Source organism: Pygocentrus nattereri, chromosome 2 (genome assembly GCF_015220715.1).
Source record: "Pygocentrus nattereri isolate fPygNat1 chromosome 2, fPygNat1.pri, whole genome shotgun sequence".
Classification (NCBI taxonomy): Eukaryota; Metazoa; Chordata; class Actinopteri; order Characiformes; family Serrasalmidae; genus Pygocentrus; species Pygocentrus nattereri.
In genome coordinates this window covers 52,181,196-52,202,078 of record NC_051212.1, presented here as the reverse complement: position 1 = coordinate 52,202,078, position 20,883 = coordinate 52,181,196, and the positions used below count along the sequence as shown (strand labels likewise).

General features: G+C 41.5%; 1 protein-coding gene across 1 annotated transcript; it reads left to right on the top strand.

The window, feature by feature from the left end:
• The first annotated feature begins 828 nt into the window (after positions 1-828).
• zgc:153615 (uncharacterized protein LOC777747 homolog) lies at positions 829-20,612 on the top strand. The gene is made up of 7 exons (XM_017703373.2): positions 829-1,021; positions 4,067-4,185; positions 11,052-11,169; positions 12,611-12,811; positions 17,015-17,138; positions 18,937-19,030; positions 19,666-20,612. The coding sequence occupies exons 1-7, from the start codon at positions 992-994 to the stop codon at positions 19,736-19,738; spliced, it is 759 nt and encodes a 252-aa protein (XP_017558862.1). The 5' UTR covers positions 829-991; the 3' UTR covers positions 19,739-20,612.
• The last annotated feature ends 271 nt before the right edge of the window (positions 20,613-20,883 follow it).

Below are 20,883 nucleotides of genomic sequence, written 5' to 3'. Positions count from 1 at the left end.
CTAAGTCATGGCCACACATTAGGATCTTGTTCCCATGCTTTATTAAGTCATGGCCACGCATTAGAATCTTGTTCCCATGCTTTATTAAGTCGTGGCCATGACTTAGTATGCCGCTTTGTCGTTCTCACGCCTTACTAAGTCATGGCCATGACTTAATCATCTCATTCCCATGCCTTACTAAGTCGTGGCCACGCATTAGGATCTCGTTCCCATGCCTTACTAAGTTGTGGCCACGTATTATTTTTATTTCTACAGGATGTCACCGGCGGGGCTCCGTAATTTTGCACGTTTCTTTGGGCCGCATTCAGAGTTTACACTCTCATTTGGCAGATGCTCTTCACTAGTTCATGACTTCAAGACACACTAGGAAGACTTGTCTTTGTGCCAGCGTCTGAAGATGTTATAGTTATAGAGATGACAGAACAAGAGTTTGAAGTCCCTGTAGTTACTGAATAATAACCCTTAGTATGTAATAAGCCTGGGATTTTAAGGGCTTAGTTTCCAGATATGGTCTTGAATGTATGGATGTTTTAAAACTAATAATGTTTACATACTTTAATTTCAGAAACTCCATATTCATATTTGTGAACGTGATGTCGGCGAGACCCCCGATCGTGAAATTCACCCACCTGCTGAATCAAATCAATACAATATTCTCCCATTTGATCAGCTTAAACGTGACACGGATAGGAAAAGCACAGTCTGACCAAGAGCCTGAGCGTGGGACCCCCTCCCATCCTCACTCTTATAGGCACTTAGTCCCTTTCTCTCCTTCTCTACAGTGCCTGGGAGGAAGATCGCTCTCTCGCTCTCTCGCTCCCTCTCTCTCTCGCACGCTCCCTCTCTCTCTCGCACGCTCCCTCCTCCCTTCGCTCTGTGCAGGGTGTGTGTGTGTGTGCGGTGAAGGTAGAGCTGCTCTCTGGGGAAGCGTCTCACACACTGCAGTGTAAGGCAGGGCGGTTGCTGCTGCTGCACTCTGCCATGCTGAAGGATGGTGCACCAGGAGAAATGCCTTTACCAGGTGAGCAGGCCTTGTGTAACCTCTACATTAGTGTTTTGGGACCACCTCATCGTTGCACTGGCTTGGGCGTGTGGGAAAACGTCTATATTTAGGTGTCTTGGCCTTGGTTCCACTTGTGAAAAGGGCTTGTTTTGATTGCTGTTTCTTGACGGCTTCATGATGCCGGGTGGAGCCGATAAAATCTCTATGCATAAAATTTAGAGATCAAGGCTGTTCCTGTGTTTTCAGAGAAAACAGATTGGTTTGATATGTTAATGACATGTTGGTTTGGTGCTGATTCGAGTGATGAAATCCATTCTTCTTGCAATTTTGCTGGTCTGCTTGAACAATCTGGGAATGTGAGTAGGTGTTTGCCCCGGAAAGGGCTTTATCAGTCTACGGAACGGCCGGACCTGCTCCTCTCCCAGCCGTTAGCGTAGAGTGGGAGGACTTCAGGCTCCTCAGAATGTACCAGAAAGCGGCTTGACTTCGATTGACGACGTTACATCACAGGCTTCGTCACGAAATCCGTCTTCGTCTACATCGATCCACAGCGGGCCTACCTCTGACTAACCCAAATCCAGTGGGAGAAGCTGCCAAATTTGACAGCGAGACGAAGCGAGTGGGGTGTGGCTTTGAGGGAAAAAGGTTTTTTTCCCTTTCTGCTCTGGGGAATGAGAAGGGGTTGGCTTCTGTCCACCTGAAAATATCCGCACCTTCTGCCCAGTCCCAGGAGGGTGGAAGGGGGGAGGAAGAAGACGAGGGAGGAAAACAACGTGGAGTTGTGTCTTGGAGATGGATGGTGAGAGTAGAAATAGCATTAGCTGCTCCACATCATGACCAACCTGTGTTGCTATGGGAGATAGCAGCAGGTACATTGGAGTTATTTTGGTCAAGATGAAGCATATACGTGTGCAAGGCCTCGGAGCACGCTCTCTTAATTCCTCAAGTTCATTAACAATAGACGTATGCACACTGTACAAAAAGGCTGGAAAAACAGTCAAAAGTCTTGCAAAATTCTTAAAACATGAAATAAATGCCAGAAAAAAAAACAGACAAACGTGTGTCATCAAAAATGTTAAATAACACTTATTTCTGGAAATATAGCTACAATCAAAATTTTTCTCCCACCTATTGTTTAGGGCTTCCTAGGCCTCACAGTACTGTGAACACGTCGCCGATGTCAGAAGAAAACCTCGTATCTCCATTTTTGACGTTTTGACATAACGTGAAAATACCAGTTACGCTTTACATTGTCTGTAAATTTCATGATGAATGAACTAAAAGAAATGACCCAAAATGACTGGGAAAAAAGTCCGGTTCCATTGACTAACATTGAAAGTAAAGTAGGTTTTTTTCGTCTCCTGTAAAGTTACCCTTTTGGAGATACGAGGTTTTCTTCCGACATGCTGCGTTGGTCTCCTGGCCAAGGATGGCACTGAAATCGAATTCACGATCTCCCTATGCTGGTGTGAATTCTGTGACGCTCACTGTTCATCTATTTTTCACAGTGTAGGAGGAATACAAGCTTAGGAGTATAATAGATGGTGTATACAGCCAAGAGGAGGCTACCAGTATGAAGAATATCTTTCAGCTGAATTGAAAAGCAAGGATGTGTGCCTGATATGTAAGAAGATCACTGCAGTATTTAAAGCCGCACTGGAAGAAATAGCGTTACTGAATCAGGAAGAAAAAAATTACAGTATGATGTTTGTGTGCTGCTGCAAGTCACCGCATAAGCCTGAAATAATCATTTAAAGCTGAGCTATGTAAGTTTAGGGGATTTGGAGACCCCTCTGGTGGAAAGGTGTAATTGCATGCAATGGATTGTGCTTCGGACCACTTCACCAAGTGGATGAACCTGAAGATTGTGAGAACGTTGAAAGAGTATTTAAAGAGAACACTAAGGATGTAGGTGTAAGGATGGAAGTGACTTATTAGATCCATATTTTAGTGTTCTTGTCTTCTGACGCGGTAAAGCCCCTTCTTTTCATTTCAACCAAAAAAACCCACATAGCCTGATATATCGCTGCTTTAAAAGTCCGAGGTGTCAGGTCGGGTACGTGCTAATGTCACACACATAGGCTCAAAAAGAAGGTCCAGCTCAATGTTTAGACCTCAAATGCAAAATCACCTTTACACTAATGAAAATATGATGACAATAGTAGATTATTCACTCACATCCTGGAAGACACATCTTTCACCAAGTTCTGACTGAGGTCTCTTTTAATACATTCAGTGTGCTTATGTTTATCAGAATCAACCATATATGTAAAAGAATAAACACATTAATAATTTAAAAGAAAGATAAACAGAAATTTGCAATATGTACATGAGATTTAAGCTCTTATGAATATAGTAAAGTGTAGTATAGTAAGTACAGTAAAGTATAGTATATCAGATCAGATTCTCAGAATCAGATTATCAGATTCGTCTGCTCGGGGAAGGGGTCCGAAACACAACCTACATTACAGAATGCTGACATGCAATTGCACTTTTCCACCAGAGAGGTCGCCAAATCCCCAAAACTAACATAGTTACTAGTTACTATTGACCTGTTTTGTCTTGCTCACCACAAACATTACAAGGCAGAAAGTCTGGGCACCTTTGATATAGATAATGCGTGTAACTTAGCGAGCGTTGTGTTTGGCGGGTGGTCACTCATTGTCCAGAATATTGTGAAAGGAAGATGTATATTGTCATGCCAAATGCTGCATTCTTTCTCACTAATAGGTGGGCAGTATATCAGTATTGGTGATATGGCAACATGCCTTCCGTTCACTAAGAGAGCAATGATTTCCTCTCCAGCACCAGGACAGACTTGACTTCTCTATCCTTTCCTCTCTTCTCCTCCTAACCCCCCCCCTTCCCCACTCACACCCAACTGACCACCCTGGCCATAGTGACCACTCTAATTCAAGTCTTACAACACACTACTCCCATCTTCCTGGCCCGTGGTAGTAAACAGCGCGTAGTGCTCTTTGCTGGATCTTCACGGCTGAGCTAGCTTCATCATTTATTTAACATGCGTACTGTGTGTGTGTGTGTGTGTGTGTGTGTGTGTAGGCCCAGAGGAACGAGAGGGAGTCAATCAGGCAGAAGCTGGCCCTTGGCAGTTTCTATGACGACGGCCCCGCTTTCTTCACCGGCTGCAGCAAGGGCGGCAAAAACTGCCTGTCCTCACGGTGGGTGGAAATGTGCTGGAGTGCGTATTTGTGCATGCTGTCGTTGATTATTCTCCATATGTCTGCAAGTAACTCGTCAACAGGCCTCCATTTTACTGCAAGTCAGACATTTGAAGCTACGTTTCTGCAGGGGCCACTAGTCCTACGGCAAACTTTCACTTTTACTGGATTTGAAAAAAGGCGTTTTAGGATCAAATGAGTGAAGAAATGCCTAAACACAGCTAAGCCACACATGCTGCTAGGATATCGTTGTCTCTGGTACGCCAGGCTTAGCAGATTAACATTAGTATGCAAAAGTTTGCGCTCCCCTGGACTGCATCCTCATGCTTTTTGATCTGGTGAGTGAAGATCAGTTAAAACTTTCCTTTAGAAGGGACTTAAATATGGCACGTTCTGCCGATTTTAGTGCACAATTTCAGTTAAACACTTTGGAAAAACAGTTATCACGTTGGAAAAATAAAGCATGTGGTAGGAAATGTGCCAGAACTGGTTTGTTTTATTCCCCCATCCCCCCAGGATGTTGCCGAAGTGTGTTCTCTGTAGAGTGCCTCACTTATTGTCACGTAAACTCAACGAAACATGTCATTTGTCCCGGGGCGCCAAAACGTTTGCACGCCCAAAGAAGAGCGAGCATCCTCTTGCCATCCGCTTTACCTTGTGCTTCCACTCACCGGCCACTTCACAAACTTCACCTTCGTGGTACTGTGAAAAAGTATCTGCCCCATCTTAATTTTCTCTATTACTGCATATCGTCTCTGATATAGTAACTTTACAGGAGAGGGCAAAAAACGTTCTTTGCTTTCAATGTAAGTTAATGGAAAGAGCTTTTATTTTAAGCAGTTTGGGAGCATTTCTGTTGGTGCAATCATCATGACATTCTCACACAGTGTAAAGGGCAGCTGCTGAGCTCAAATGGTGCAGAAAAGCAAAAATCGCCAAGAAATGGAGATACATGATTTTCATTGGACAGCGACAGTACGTCACAGCGACTGCTTCTAAAACGTAATATTAGACAAAGAAGACCTTTTCCAACACAAACACGTTTTTAAATTCGTTTTTTCATTTTTACATTTTATTTAAGGAGCTGTCCAGCATGCAAACCACCCATGTGATGGTTACCTGCCCCCCTATTGCTCAAGCAAATGAACCAAATTTAATTGATAATGAGATTCAGCCGACTGAACACAGCCGGTCCTTTTGGATGTTAAACCTCGCTCATATTCAAGTTTACCCCTGGAGTGATGCGGTTGTCACAATGTTTTCACTACGCCATAGTGAAACCGGCCCTGTGACCGGAAGGTTGCTGGTTCGAGCCCCAGTGCTGTCAGTACATGGCTGAGGCGTCCTTGAGCAAGACACCTAACCCCCAACTGCTCCCCGGGCGCTGTGGATAGGGCTGCCCACCGCTCCGGTCAAGTGTGCTCACTGCCCCTAAATGTGTATCTTCACTAGTGTGTATGTGGTGTTTCGCTTCACGGATGGTTAAATGCAGAGGTGAAATTTCCCCGTTGTGGGACTAATAAGTGTCTCAATCTAAAGGGTTACAAAACCATTTCTAAGGTTCTAGGACATCCACTTTGAGAACCTACAGATTGAGGGTTCCCCCAGACAAGGCTTAAGACTAGCATTGGGCTAAACTGCAGTGCCACAAGTGAACTGCTATTGGAAACTCTAGGCCAGGGGTGCATTAGTCTGGTCCTGGAGGGCCGATATCCAGCATAGCTCGGTGACTTCTGAATCAACTCCTCTATTAATTGCAAGTGTTTGAGCTGAAGAACTGCCAAACTGTGCTGGATAATGGCCCTCCAGAACCAGATATGTGCCCTGGTTTAAGCATAGGCCTAATTTTGGCCTGTAGTGTTCATAATTTAGCCAGAGCCTTTTGGCTCAGCCCCCACTAGAGGGCAGAGTGTCATTGTTACTGTGAAGACCTGATGTTGAGATACAGGAATGCTATCCTGAATAGAATAGTTCACTGGCCATGACCTGTTTGGTGTCTGACGTTTGCTTCTTTAGTTTTGCACTGGAGCTACAAGCCTAATGTAGCTAACAACCCAGTAAACGCACCACAAGCCTAATGTAGCGGCCCACTGATGGCGAGGCTGGTGGTCCACTGGCGTTTGGCTCAGTGTTTTCTGGGTGGTTCACTGGTGGTTAAACAGAGTATTACAAAAAGTTCCACTTATCATCGCTCATTTTCCACTAACAATCTAATTGGGCTAATCACATTTAACCCATCCATGAAGTGAAACACCACATACACACTAGTGAATACACACACACACTAGGGGGCAGTGAGCACACTTGCCCAGAGCGGTGGGCAGCCCTATCCATGGCACCCAGGGAGCAGTTGGGGGTTAGGTGTCTTGCTCAAGGACACCTCAGTCATGGACTGTCGGTGCTGGGGATCAAACCAGCAATCTTCCGGTCACAGGGCCAGCTCCCTAACCTCCAACCCACGACTGCCCCTATTGACAATGTTGCCACTATGCTGTCAGATATTGTTGTCATAGTTTTCTGAGGAATTACATTTTAACCTTGTGACAACGTCGTGGGACAATAGGTTGTCACAACGTAACGTATTAGGATCTTATACCTCTCCTATCAGCTTGGCACTAACAGCATACGTAAATCATCACACGCATTAAACCGCGTGGCGTCTCATGTAGACGTAGATTATGTGGGTTCTGACACTGAATGAAATATCTATAAAAATAGGGTCATTCTACATAAATGTCCCTCGTGTTTACAGATATATTACATTTGAAAAACATGTTACGGTTACTAGATTTTATTTCGATTTCAAAATAAAACAATGAGTTATTTTAACAGTTACACCTTCTTGAGCCTCAATTTAGCAATATTGGTTTTTAAATCAGTTATATAGGGTTCCAAGCACCACAGAAGTGCTCCTCGTCACAGTCACGTGTGAAGGGTGAGGCCGTATTTTGAGGTAAAACCATGTTTTTCTGCAGTTTTAACTGCAATAATCTGTACACAACTATAAAATATATCATTTAAATGGCATAAAGAAAACAAACGCCAAATAAATAATGAAAGGTCCCCAGGAGTCGTGTCACCGGTGTTACTGCGTGACAAAAAAAAATCTCTTATTTTGATTATAAAAGTCACACTGATGACATCACTTGACTTCCTTTTACCTGTCTTCTGAGGATCTAAGAAAAAAGCACGCGGTAAGTCCACTGTGTCTTTTCAGTTCTCAGAGATTTTCTCATTGAGCTCGTGATCTCATACGAAGCTTTTAGCTGACGTCACTGGTGTGACCGACTTTATTCTGAGGTAATTGTGAAAAAAACGGAACACAAACAGATTAAATGACATCTTTTAGTAGAGATTCCATGATTGACAACATGTGGTTTGATGCTGTGTAGCAGCCGTTTTTATAAAATGCATTTTTCATTAAAACTGTCTCACCAAAACTGGCGTCACCAAGCCTAAGAAAGGTAACACCAGTGACAATTTATGGACAGGTAGAAAAGTGGTTCTTGCTGTAGAATGACCCAGAAATAGTTGCAGCAGTTACCAAAATGTCTGGTGAATGGGTGCAAGCACAACTAATTCAGCAGAAGTTTGTCGTTTGAGCCAGACCTTTCCAACATAAATACGCAAAGATATGCAAATCATAACAAATATGGTTAGTGAAGAGATTCGGCACTATGTTTCATTTTTTTCTGATATCTATTGAATGATTTTGACCCATCTTGGAATAAAACATTACAAAAAAAAGTTTTGAAATGACGTACGGAGGCATAGTTTTCACAGAGTGGTGAAACTAACCCCCCCGTGTGGAGGCTGTACTTCAGCACGGCTTACTCTCACTGCGAGTTGTTCTATGCTTCCAAATGATACTGAGAGGGTGATTAAAACTGAATTCTGTGACGGGTCTCCAGAGTGAATCTTATGGGAAGCAAGAAAAGAAGAAATGCCCATGTTGACATCGTTTTTAACTGGGCTGGGGAATTACCTTTGGCTTGTCAACATTTGGTGGCATTATCTGTTATATGTACTGCGGTCTGCGATCGCCACCACAACCTTACGCAGCAGGACTGAGAGATACCTGCGGCCTGCTGCCATAGTTACGATTGTGTAAGTCATTCATCCAGAGGTTTAGGCACACGTGAAATGGCACCACATAAGCAGAAGTGGGCAAAGAAATAGTACGAGTGGGAAAAGCTTCTGTTCACATGGTCACTTTTGTTTTGATGGAGCAGACAGATGGTTCCTAATGAACAGGGTTGGAGTGAGTAAGGGGTTTTGCAGGAGGTCCGCAGGGGGAAGTGAATGTGATTATGAATGGTGGCTATAAATGCGAATTGCTGAGCCAACTCTTTCTTTTGTCTTACCCTGTATCATTAATAGTCAAAGGCCTCTTTGTGCTGTGCGGTTCCGCACTGTTCAGCTGCTCAGCAACAGCCAACAGGCTAAACGCTACACAACACATTCAGTTCTGGGTGTAACTCCAGCGCCAGTCACTTGATTTTGTGCTCTTGGAGACTTTTTCCTCTGAACAGGTGCGAGTATTAATAAGCTGGAACCGAGCCTGCACTGCGGTGGGTGGAAGCTTTAGGCCTGCTAAGCTAACGTTACACTGATGTTAGTCTAACCCTGCAGGCTACAGCTTAAAACACTCCAGAACTGGTTTCAGCTTTCTGTCACTCAGCTTTGCTCTCTCACAGGAGAGCACACTGAATTGACCCATCTGTGGTGCTTGGAACTAATGCCCACAAGACAGGCTAACTAGGCTAGAGGAGCTGGTTGCTATGAACCCAGCTAGTGGCTTCAGATCCAAACACAACAGAACAGGTTTCATTTTGGTTTTCGGTCAGTCCAACATCATCTGCTCCACTTGATAATAACTCAAATCCTGAGATTATCGTCTAAACTTACATCTTCTGTTAGGCAGAATTGAACCTGTTACATGGTGAGATGAGCTGATAGCATGCTGGCTAAGCTAATGCTAACCAGCTCCTCTCTCCCAGTTCGCAGAGCCTTTAAACATTTGACAATTGTTGTTAGATTAATGCTTTATAATATATATAAGGGAGGTGTTTCTGATAAAGTGGCCAGCAAATGGAATATAAGCTAGGGTGTTGCTAAAAGGTTGTTATGGTATATCTGGTGGTTGCTACAGTGTCCAAAGTGGTTTCTAGGGTTTTGCTAGGGGGCTGTTATGGTATCTAACGTGGTTGCTAAGGTGTTGCTGGATGGTTGCTGTGTTATCCCAGGTAGTTGCTAGGGTGTCGCTGAAAGGGTTTTATGGTATGTGTGGTGGTACCTACAGTGTCCAATATGGTTTTTAGTGTTTTAACAGTTGTTGTTAGATCAATGCTTTGACATTTACTGAAGAGTAGATTGTAAATATTGCACTGCTGTCTTTTATATCATGACTGTGTTGAAAAACCCGTCCTAAGCACTGTTTGTAACTGTTCCAGTGGCATTTTTACTCGAACCTGCAGTGGAAAAAATGCTAAAGTGGCTCCTCATACAATACCAGTCAAGGGTTGGACATGTCTACTCATAGAAAGGTTTTTCTTTCTTTCCATCTATAGAATAATAATGAATACTTTAAAACTACAAAGTAACAGTCCGCTAACCTAAAGTATTGGCCTTCTGTCAAATATGGCTACTTAGACCCCATTTATCAACAACGCACCTGACTGGCTCAAAGACATTAACACAAGCACATACATGCCGCATTTAACAAGGCATCTGTAGTCATTTGGATGGCATGGTAATTGCGGTTCGATGTTTTCCAATCCTAAAATTCACGTTTTAACTAAAAAACACTTCTTGTTGTGTTTTATTTTAAATGTCTATTTTAGTATTAAATGCATTCTTAGGTACCCACTATACTGGAACCCTGACACTTAACATTTACTTAACCATGTCGTTAACACGTTAATATTGTCTTAAGTGTTTATTTTTACATAAATGGCTGCAACTGTAACAACTGCAATTTCCCCCTGGGATCAATAAAGGAATCTGAATCTGTACATGTCATGGCAGATGGTGTCATTAGTTGTCAAGACAGATGGTGTTCAGTAAAATAACAGTGTCAGCATATTTGTCTTAGAATTAAATTTAAAATATTTAAGCATATGCCTTTAGATTAGCAATTCACATTGTGTTTCTAATAAAGTGGCCAGTGAGTGAAAGCACAAGGTAGATGTTTCTAATAAAGTGGCCAGCAATTGGAATATAAGGTAGGTGTTTATAATAAAGTGGCCAGTGAGTGGAAGCACAAGGTAAATGTTTCTAATAAAGTGGCCAGTGAGTGGAAGTACAAGGTAGATGTTTCTGATAAAGTAGCCGGTTAGTGGAAGTACAAGGTAGGTGTTTCTAGTAAAGTGGCCAATTGGTGGAAGTACAAGGTAGGTGTTTCTAATAAAGTGGCCAGTGAGTGGAAGTACAAGGTAGGTGTTTCTAATAAAGTGGCCAGTGAGTGGAAGCACAAGGTAAATGTTTCTAATAAAGTGGCCAGTGACTGGAAGTACAAGGTAGATGTTTCTGATAAAGTGGCCAGTGAGTGGAAGTACAAGGTAGGTGTTTCTAGTAAAGTGGCCAATTGGTGGAAGTATATGGTAGGCGTTTCTAATAAAGTGAAGTCTATTTCAAGCACGTCTGATGTTATTTTCATAGTTAAGATCTAACATTAAAAACATGCACCTCCTTTTCACTATTTAAAACAACTGAGGAAGACCAATGGCATTATGGGAATAAATACTTCCAGACAGTGCAGATCAGAGTGAGAAGATTTCATACAGCGCTGCTATTTCTGGGTCTCATCCATCGTTTATTTTTAACCAACTCATTCCTGAAATAGATTCTTTGTTCTTGGGTTTCAGGCTTCAGAATGGGGTGAACCTGCAGATGTGTTTTGTGAACGACAGCAGCAGCGATAAGGACAGCGATGCGGAAGACAGCCGGACAGAGACAAGCCTGGACACACCCTTATCTCCAATGGTACCTGCTTGACTATTAAATGAATATGAGAAACTTTATGCCTCCATGTGAGGGTGGGCAATATGGCAATAAGTTAACATCAAGATGCGATATGATGGTCATTAAGTACCGACAATATTTATATTAACCAAAATAATACCCACAAAGTGCATTTCCTGAAGAAAATGCAGTGATTGTGCAGCTTAACAATTCCAGATGGTTGTTAATGTGTTGCCAAAGGGTCAGTACAATATTTTAGGAAGTCACTATGTTATTACTAGTGGTTGCTATGGTACCCCAGATTGTGAGTAAGGTATTGTAGGTGGTTGCTATGTTATACCAGCTGGTTGCTAGGGTGTTGCTAAAAGGTTGTTAAGGTATGTCTGGTGGTTCCTACAGTGTCCAGTGTGGTTTCTAGGGTTTTGCTAGGTGGTTGCTATAGTTTATAAAGTGGCTGCTGAGGTGTTGCTAGATGGTTGCTATGTTATCCCAGGTGGTTGCTAGGGTGTTGCTGAAAGGGTTTTAGGGTATGTCTGGTGGTTGCTACAGTGTCCAGTGTGGTTTCTAGGGTTTTGCTAGGTGGTTGCTATAGTTTATAAAGTGGCTGCTGAGGTGTTGCTAGATGGTTGCTATGTTATCCCAGGTTGTTGCTAGGGTGTTGCTGAAAGGGTTTTAGGGTATGTCTGGTGGTTGCTACAGTGTCCAAAGTGGTTTCTAGGGTTTTGCTAGGGGGTTGCTACGGTATCAAAAGTGGTTGCTAAGGTGTTGCTGGATGGTTGCTATGTTATCCCAGGTGGTTGCTAGGGTGTTGCTGAAAGGGTTGTTATGGTATGTCTGGTGGTTGCTGCAGCGTCCAAAGTAGTTTCTAGGGTTTTGCTAGATGGTTGCTAAGGTGTTGCTAGTTGGTTGCTATGTTATTGCAGGTAGTTGCCAGGGTGGCACAGAAAGGGTTGTTATGGAATGTCTAGTGGTTGCTACAGTGTCCAATATGGTTTCTAAGGTTTTGCTAGGTAGTTGCTTTGGTGTCTAAGCTGGTTGCTATGGTATCCCAAGTGGCGGCTTGGGTGTTGCTTTATGCTTTGCAGTGCGCAAATACTAATAAATATTGTCATATTGCCCACCCCTACATATGGACCTCTGCTGGTATATGACTTACAGCCATAATATGCCTGAATTACTCATTTTCTTCAAATTAACATGATGTTTTGTGTGATATGGGCCCTTTAATTATTAAATAATTCTTACAAAATCACTGCACACTTGCATTTTTCTCTGAATTATTAATTTTGCATAATATTCAGGTGTTTCAGGTTACAAGTGGCATGGAGAAACGAAAAATGGAACGAGAATGCCTGGGCGAACAGAGTATAGGCAAGATGACCGACTGTACTGACCAGTGAGGAGCTCTTGTTATCTCCTGACTCCAGATGTGTCTCACTGTCTGTCTGTGTTTCCTGCTCAGAGTAAGCAGAGCTCCTCTCTGTCGGACCGGGACACGGGGGAGGAGGACCTGGAGCAGGAGGACTGTGAGTTTTGGCGAGTGCAGCGGCGGCTGCAGGAGGAGGCGCGGGGGGCACTCGCTCTCGCCCGGCCCATGGCCCGCATGCAGGTGGAGGTGGAGAGACAGATCCAGCTGCACCGCAGATCCCCTGTGGCCGACCTGGTCAGCATTCCACCCGCTCATTCAGTGCCATTAAAAATGAAGTTCTAATAAAAGAACATCCGTTATAAAATTCAAATAAGATTAATACCCATTATGAACTTCTACTAAAGTGAATGTCCAGGATGAGGTTCTCATAAAATTCTCATAAATTATTATCCTTAATAAAATTAAAATCAAATGAATATGCATAAAATAATGTCCATAAAGTCATATCCACAACAAAGTTCTAATGAAGTTAATATCTAAAATTAAATTTTACAAAAAAATGGACTAATACCTAGTGTGAAGTCCTAATTAGATTAATATCCAGACTTAATATCTAATAAAATTAATATCCAGAATAACAGCCTAATAAAATTAAGGTCTAGAATGAGGTTCTAATAAAATTTATATCCTATATCCAGAATAACGTCCTAATAAAACGTATGTCTAGAATGAGGTTCTAATAAAATTGAAATCTAGAATAAAGTGTTAAAGAAAATCCAAAATGAAGATATAATGATAATAATATTAATCTAATAATATAAATATTTATCTAGAATGTTGCAATATTTCACGCAGTCATAAAGAGTGCAGGATCTCTATTTACTATTTAAAACCACATTTTCTTGATTAGATGCTCTTTTGTTGCTGGTGTACAGTTAGAGCGGCTCATCTGTCACTCTGTCGTCCTCCATCACTGGTCAGTTTCTGACCTCAGAGCTGCTCTTGGCTGGATATTGTTGGACGGTGGTCCACTGTCAATCTCAGCAACACCGCTTTGTCTGATCCACTCTTACCAGCACCACACACCACCATGTCAGTGTCACTGCTGAGAATGAGAACCACCAGATAACACCTGGATAGCAGAAACTGACCACTGACCACTGATGAGTGAGGTAGAGGGACCTGATAAACTGCAGAGAGCTACAGTCTGTAATCCTACACCTGCATAGTGGACCTCTAAGGACTGACCAATCCGATTCTCTTAGTAGCGTCACCTAAACACCTTAACCGACCGGTCAGCTCTGTGACATTTAGGAAATGCCCAAGTGTGTTTTCTTCATCCAGTGGCAGTTTTGGTTTGTTGCCATTTCAACTCATGAAGTGTTTCTCAGAAAGTCTCCAGTGATTGGAAGTGCAGGCGTTTCTAATAAAGTGGATGGACTACATCCCCATAAATAATGAGCTTGAAATAAAAGCAAGCTAATGTGATGCTGATCCTGCACAATCACAGGACTCAGATGATTCGCAGGAAGTCCGAAAAAAATGGAGAAATGTTTATAGACGGTTCTGGAACGACTGAGAACCCAGAACATCAAGAATCACATTCTAATCAAATTAGTATCTGTTATGAAGTTTAAATAAAAGTAATATCTAATTGAAATTTTAATTCATGTCCAGAATAAGTTCTCATAGATGTAAGGTTCAGAATCCAGTTTTAATAAAATTAATGTCCAGAATAAAAATTCAATGAAATAATATTCAGAATGAATTTTGAATAAATAAATTCTAATCCATTCATATCCAGAAAAAAAGTTCTAATAAGTTAATGTCCAGAATAAAGTTCTGATGAAACAACATTCAGAATGAAGTTCTAATAAAATGAATAAGTTCTAATAAAATGAATATCCAGAATTAAGTTTTAATAAAATGAATATGCAGAATAAAGTTCTAATAAATTCATATCCAGGATACAGTTCAAGTAAGTTAATATCCAGAATGGACTTTGTATACTTTCATATTCAGAATGAAATTAATGTCCAGAATGAAGTTGTAATAAAATTAATATTCAGAGTGAAGTTGTAATAAAATGAATATCCAGAATGAGGCTCAAATAAAATGAATATCCAGAGCATAGTTGTAATAACCTTTATATATATATATATATATATATATATATATATATATACACATACAGAATAAAGTTCTATGAAAATTAATATCCTGAATGTAGTAATAAAATTAATATCCAGAGCAAAATGAAAATCTAGAATGAAGTTCTAATAAAAATTCATATGTTGAATAAAGTTCTAATTAAAAGAATATCCAAAATGAAGTTCTAATAAAAATTAATATCCAGAATAAGGTTCTAATAAGATTAATATCCTGAATAACGCTATAAAATATGATCTCTTGAATGAAGTTGTAATAAAATGTATATCCAGAATAAAATTTTAATAAAATTAGTATTCGGAAAGTGTTGTACTTAAAAAAAAAGATTAAATCTTGATGCCCATAACTTGACAAGTAATTACTATAAATAAACATACGCTTTCTATTAATCAGTTAATAACTTCTCCTTCCAAAACTGCTTGCAATATTACATAATACAGCTTATCATATCTGGTTTGATATCCAGTTTATAATATATCTACATTGTATCATCCTTTATTGAGTATAAAATGAAATAAGGATGAATATGAGTGTTTCTATATCTTTCATAATTGAGGACTGAGAGGTTATATGTTTGTCATAAAGCGGTCAGTGAGTGTAAGTGTGAGGTCATTGTTTGTGTACGGGCCTCATATTTTCTGTGGTGGTTTATTTACTCTGAGGTTAGAGTCAGTTGTCCAGCCTGATCTCACGAAAGAGTTCTTCAGAAGGATAAGGGCAGTTTTCATGGACTTCACCTCAATCAAGTCATGAGAGGCGTTTTAACACCACGCCCACCCCTCGCCCTGACCTCAGTGGTTCTCTTTCAATTAGCTGGGCTCTGGATTAGCTGTATAAGTTCCTGTGAAGTTGCAGCCACAGGAGAAACCCCACTTTCTCTGAGAGAGCGTGAATGAGCCTGACTGCTCAGCGCTGACCTCTGAGAAAGTGGAAGAAGGCGGCCAGTCCCAGGAGGCCACACACAGTCATGAGCTCAGCTCAGCACGCCGGGGCCTCCCATCAGCCCTGCACTCACACCACTTTCTATGAATGGGAGAACCTCTCCCCGTCCCTTATGCAATTAGAGAAATGAGTGATTGTTGTTTATTACCACAACAAGGACTCCGCTGTGTCTGCCTTTCCATGAAATGAAGGATATCTGTGAAGAGTGGCAGCGCGGTGGACGAGTCCGAGCGCTTCTGCTTTTGGTTTTCATATTAGACACAGGAAAACCTCAAGGTCATTCTCTCAAACCAGACCACTGTTAGAGCAAAGGGGGCATTTCTTTACAGTGCTGAGGCTGACCCCTTAATAACACTGATGTCACCCTGCGCTAATTTGAATTTACTTGATTCGCATAGTTTCTGCATTAATAAAACATTCGTATGCAAATTATGTTTTTTCTCATAAGTGCTATTCAGTTAAAAGTTAGCACGTTCATTATGGAGCACTTTAAAATACACAAGTACTGTTTATTTGCCAAACTGAATAACATAAAATGTGGCCTGTGCAAAGGTATGCAGGATGCTAAGATGCAATGTTGCTAGGCCATTTTAATGATATCCCAGGTGGTTGCTAAGGTGTTGCTAGGCCGTTTCAGTGATATCACAGGTGGTTGCTGTCCCAGCTGGTTGCTATGGTGTTGCTAGGCCGTTTAAATGATATCCCAGGTGGTTGTTAAGGTGTTGCTCGACTGTTGATATCACAAAGTAGTTGCTAAGGTGTTGCTACACCATTGCTATTCTGGCCCAAGTGATTGCTAAGGTGTTGCTACATCATTGCTATGCTGTCCCAGGTGATTGTTAAGGTGTTTCTAGGCTGGTGCTGTGATATTTCAGGTGGTTACTCAGCTGTTGCTAGGCTGTTGCTATGGTATGCCAAGTGGCAACTTAAGTGTCGTTATGCAGTTGCTATGCTATCTAAGGTGGTTGCTAATGTGCCGCTATGCTGTTATGATATCCCAGGTGGTTGCTAAGGTGTTGCTAAGCCATTGCTTTGGTATCCCAGGTGGTTGCTATTGAGTGTATATTTGTGTGCTAGTATTTAGTCTGTAATGTCTATGAGGAGTAGTGTGTGATCCCAAAAAGCATAAGCACACTTAAACACTGTGCCTGAGTGACAGAACAAAAAAGTCGAGTAATAACGTTAAGAAGAGGAAGATCATGAAAAAACAAGCCAACTTAGTATTGAGCGTTAATTATAAAGCATTTTTCATACAAGTAGCAGCTCAGAGCGCATTAGACAGATCATGAAGTTCAAAACTTACAAAAGAAAGTAGATTTGGTCATTTTTGTCTATTACGATTACTATAAAATGTGTTCTGAGTGTTGGTTGTTCGTTTTGTTTCAGTTGCCACACCTGCCCCACATCAGTGAAAGTTTGATGAAGAGGAGCCTGAGGCCTGTGGACCTGAGGGACATGAGTCTGGGTCAGCTACAGGTCATCACCAACGACCTCCACTCACAGATTCAGGGTGAGCCCAGGCCTCTGCTCACTGTTCATGCTCAAATGCAAACAGGCACAATAAACCTTTTTGTAATTCATATGCAGGGAGTAAACCTCCCAAGTCCCTCATGCCATGTATGCCTTGAAACAAGTCTTCCTCTTTCTTCTTTAAACCTCTTAGTATCTCAGGCTTATTACAGTGTAAAGTTTATCACTCAGTAACTACATGGACTGCAGTGCAAACTGCCTCATTATTCCTAAGTTATAGTGATGTGTAATTTAAGTTTGCCTGCGCTACCCACCAAGCCACCGTGCCGCCCCGAGATATTTTATTATGATTTGAATTAAATTATACTTTTTTGAGTGGAAAGAAATAAAAAAACTTTACATCCTTTATAGCGGAAAAGGTCAGAAGTGCAATCAAGCCTGTCGTGAACAGAATGTGAATGTACTTCACTACATAAATGTGCATGTAATTAAATATGTAGTGATGTAGCTATATGTCACTAACATAGCAAAACCTCTGAGCATTTTTGAGGGAGTTATCTGTTTGTGTGCTATATGACCAAAAGTATGTGGACATCCCTCCTAATGATTGAGTTAGTGTTTAAGTTACACGCATTGCTAACAGGTGTATACAATCAAGCACATAGCCTTGCAGTCTCCATAGACAAACTCTGGCAGTGTTTTTTTGTGTAACAACACTGCTATTTGAATAATTTTTGCTTGCTTGCTTGCTTGGTTGCAGTAGAATGGGTCAAATTGAAGAGCTCAGTGACTTTAAGCATGGCACCGTCATAGGATGCCACCTTTGCCATAAGTCAATTTGTGAAATATCTCATCTGTACTTGATTTTGTGGTGAAATGGAAGGATCCTGGATCAGTGGTACACCACACAAGCACACAGAGCGGGACGGCTGAATGCATAGAGTTTCCAACTGCCTCTGGAAGCAACATCAGAGCAAGAACTGTGAGCTTCATTAAATGGTTTTCCATGGTTGAGCAGCTGCACACACGCCAAAAATCAAAATGCGCAATGCCAAGTGTCTGCTGGAGAAGTGTGAATCATGCAGCATCTGAACTCTGGTGTTCTCTGGAGTCATGAATCATGGTTTACTATCTGGCAGTCTGATGGACAAATCTGGGTTTGGTGGATACCAAGGAAAACACTACTGATCAGAATGCATAGTGCCAACAGTAAAGTTTGGTGGAGGAGGGATAATGGGTTGGGACTGCTTATCAGTACCAGTGAAGGGTGATGTTAATGCTACAGCATACAAAGGCATTTTAGACAATCATATGCTTCTAACTTTGTGGCAGCAGTTTGGGGACGAGCCTTTCCTGTTCCAGCATGACTGAGCAAAACACCTCCCTAAAGATATGATTTGATTTGTTTGGTGTGGAGGATCTCCAGTGGCCTGCACAGAGCCATGACCACAACCTCACTGAACTCCTTTGGGATAAACTGAAACGTTAAGTGCAAGCCAGGCATTCTCGTCCAACATCAGTGCCTGAGCTCACAAACGCTCTTTTGTCTGAATGGGCACAAATTCCCACAGACACTCCAAAATCTTGTGGAAAGCTTCCTAGAAGAGTGTTGGGGTGTTACAGCCTCAAAAGGAGGATAACTCCATATCAATGTTCATGGTTTTAGAGTGCAACACCCAACAAGCTAATATAGGTGTGATGATATCAGGTGTACACATACATTTGGTCATGTATTGGCATTTATGATCAGGCCAGTGTTTAGTAATAAAAGCAATAATGGGAACGTGTGACTTAGGATTTGCTCAAAGCTTGAGATCTGACTCCTAATCTTTCTGTAGGTCTAAATGAGGAGCTGGTACAGCTGCTGCTGTTGAGGGACGAGCTTCATGTGGAGCAGGATGCAATGCTGGTGGACGTGGAGGACTTGACCAGGTCAGGGTTTAGCCAGAAACAAGGACCCACTTCTGTGTACAGTAGTTCTGCTCCCTAGTCCTAAAACTTGCAGGACAGGGCTAGGAGCCCAATTAGAGCATCAGTTTGCACACCCACTGTCAGAGTGAGTGACTTAACCACTATACTATAGAGCTGCTTACAGACTGCACACATGTGCACAGCTAAAAACTAACACTCTTAAGAAGACAGTTCTTCAAGTGTTCTTTCTTTCTTTTTCTTTCTTTCTTTCTTTCTTTCTTTCTTTCTTTCTTTCTTTCATTTTCTTGCTTCCTTACATTCTTTTTTTTCCATTCTTTCTCTTTTTATTCCTTCTTTTTTGTCTATTTCTTATTTTTCTTCAGTCCTTCCTTGCTTCTTTCCATCTGTCTTTCCATTTTTCCTTACATATTTTTCCTTTCTCAGATTCCTTTGTTCCTATTCCTTTCTTCCTTTTCTTCTCTCCTTCTTTTCTTCCTTTCTTTCGTTCTTTCTCTGATATTTTATTATAAATGGACTTAGGACTTAGTCCTAACAAATATGATTTGATCATATTTTCTTGGCTTGCAGGCACTTTGTTTCCTTCAGGAAATGCAAATCTGGTTTATTTATTAACCCGTTCCCGATTTTCTTCCCAGGCACGCACACAGTCAGCAGAGACACATGGCAGAGAAGGCCCTGGGCAAAAGGAAAGGCGCTTGCTCCCTGTGACCTCGACCCCCCCCCCCCCGGCCCCTTCCCCCTCCACGCCTCGCAGAGGCCTTCATAGCACGGTTATTGGGGTCAGAGCTGTTAGCACTACGTGTCGTGGTAGCGTATGCACCAAGGTTTCCTTTCTATCACAGTTTCTCTAGACGCGTGTCTGTTTTCCCTTGTTGCAAGCTTTGTGTGGATGTATGTTGGTCAAACACGCTGTGAGCTTTCCTGCATGTCCACACCGCAGCAGAGGAGCGGCATCCTCTGTGTTAAGCCTGCAGGCACAAACCTAACGTGCAAAGCTAAATGTTTAACAGCTCAGATCCATCCACTGGAGATGGATCCATAGGAATCTGATTGTGGGTGTTATTATTCTCTTCGTTATGTGATATTTAATTTTGAGGACTGCTTGTTAGTCATAAAGATTACAACGTTCTTATAACGTTCTCGGTAACCTGCGGATTCTTCTTCAGCTCCTTTGCTTGCTAATGTTAATGTAGCTAGTGCAAGTATCTAAAGCAAGGTGAAGAGAATGCCGGCATAAGTGAGACGTACAGAACCAGCCATGCAGCCCAAATCACATTTGACGTTAATCGAATCTGAATCAGGCCTTTCTCCATGAAAGAAAGCGTAAGATAGTCAGATCAAAAGCAAACACTTATTGGAGACGTTGTGGGGGCCAGATGTGGAGGTGGTTAACCTTTGTGTTCATAATGAACTATTATAACAGTATTTTAAGAATGTGAACTTTATTTTTCATCCATTTGAAGGACATCATGAAGGTCTTATGAAGGTGCTTTTTCCAAAGGGTTCAATGTTGCAACATGACTGAAATCATGGTGTATAGAAATGTTTAAAAAATGATCAATAAATGATTCACTTGCAAACATTTCCTTTTTATCATTTTTCTGCAGAAAAAAGATCCAACTACAGCACTGTGCAAAAGTCAGAGACCACCTTTCGTTTATTTCATTTCCCGTCAAAGTGCCCATTATCACTCTGGTTTCTACCAACTTGCGTCAAATCCGATGTTTCCATATATGTTTCAGTATACAATTTCATTTATTTTATATTTTACATATATATTTTACAATTTCATATATGTATCTTTGTGACAGTATGTTGCAGAAATATGGTTCAAACACTTCCTGAATCTGTAT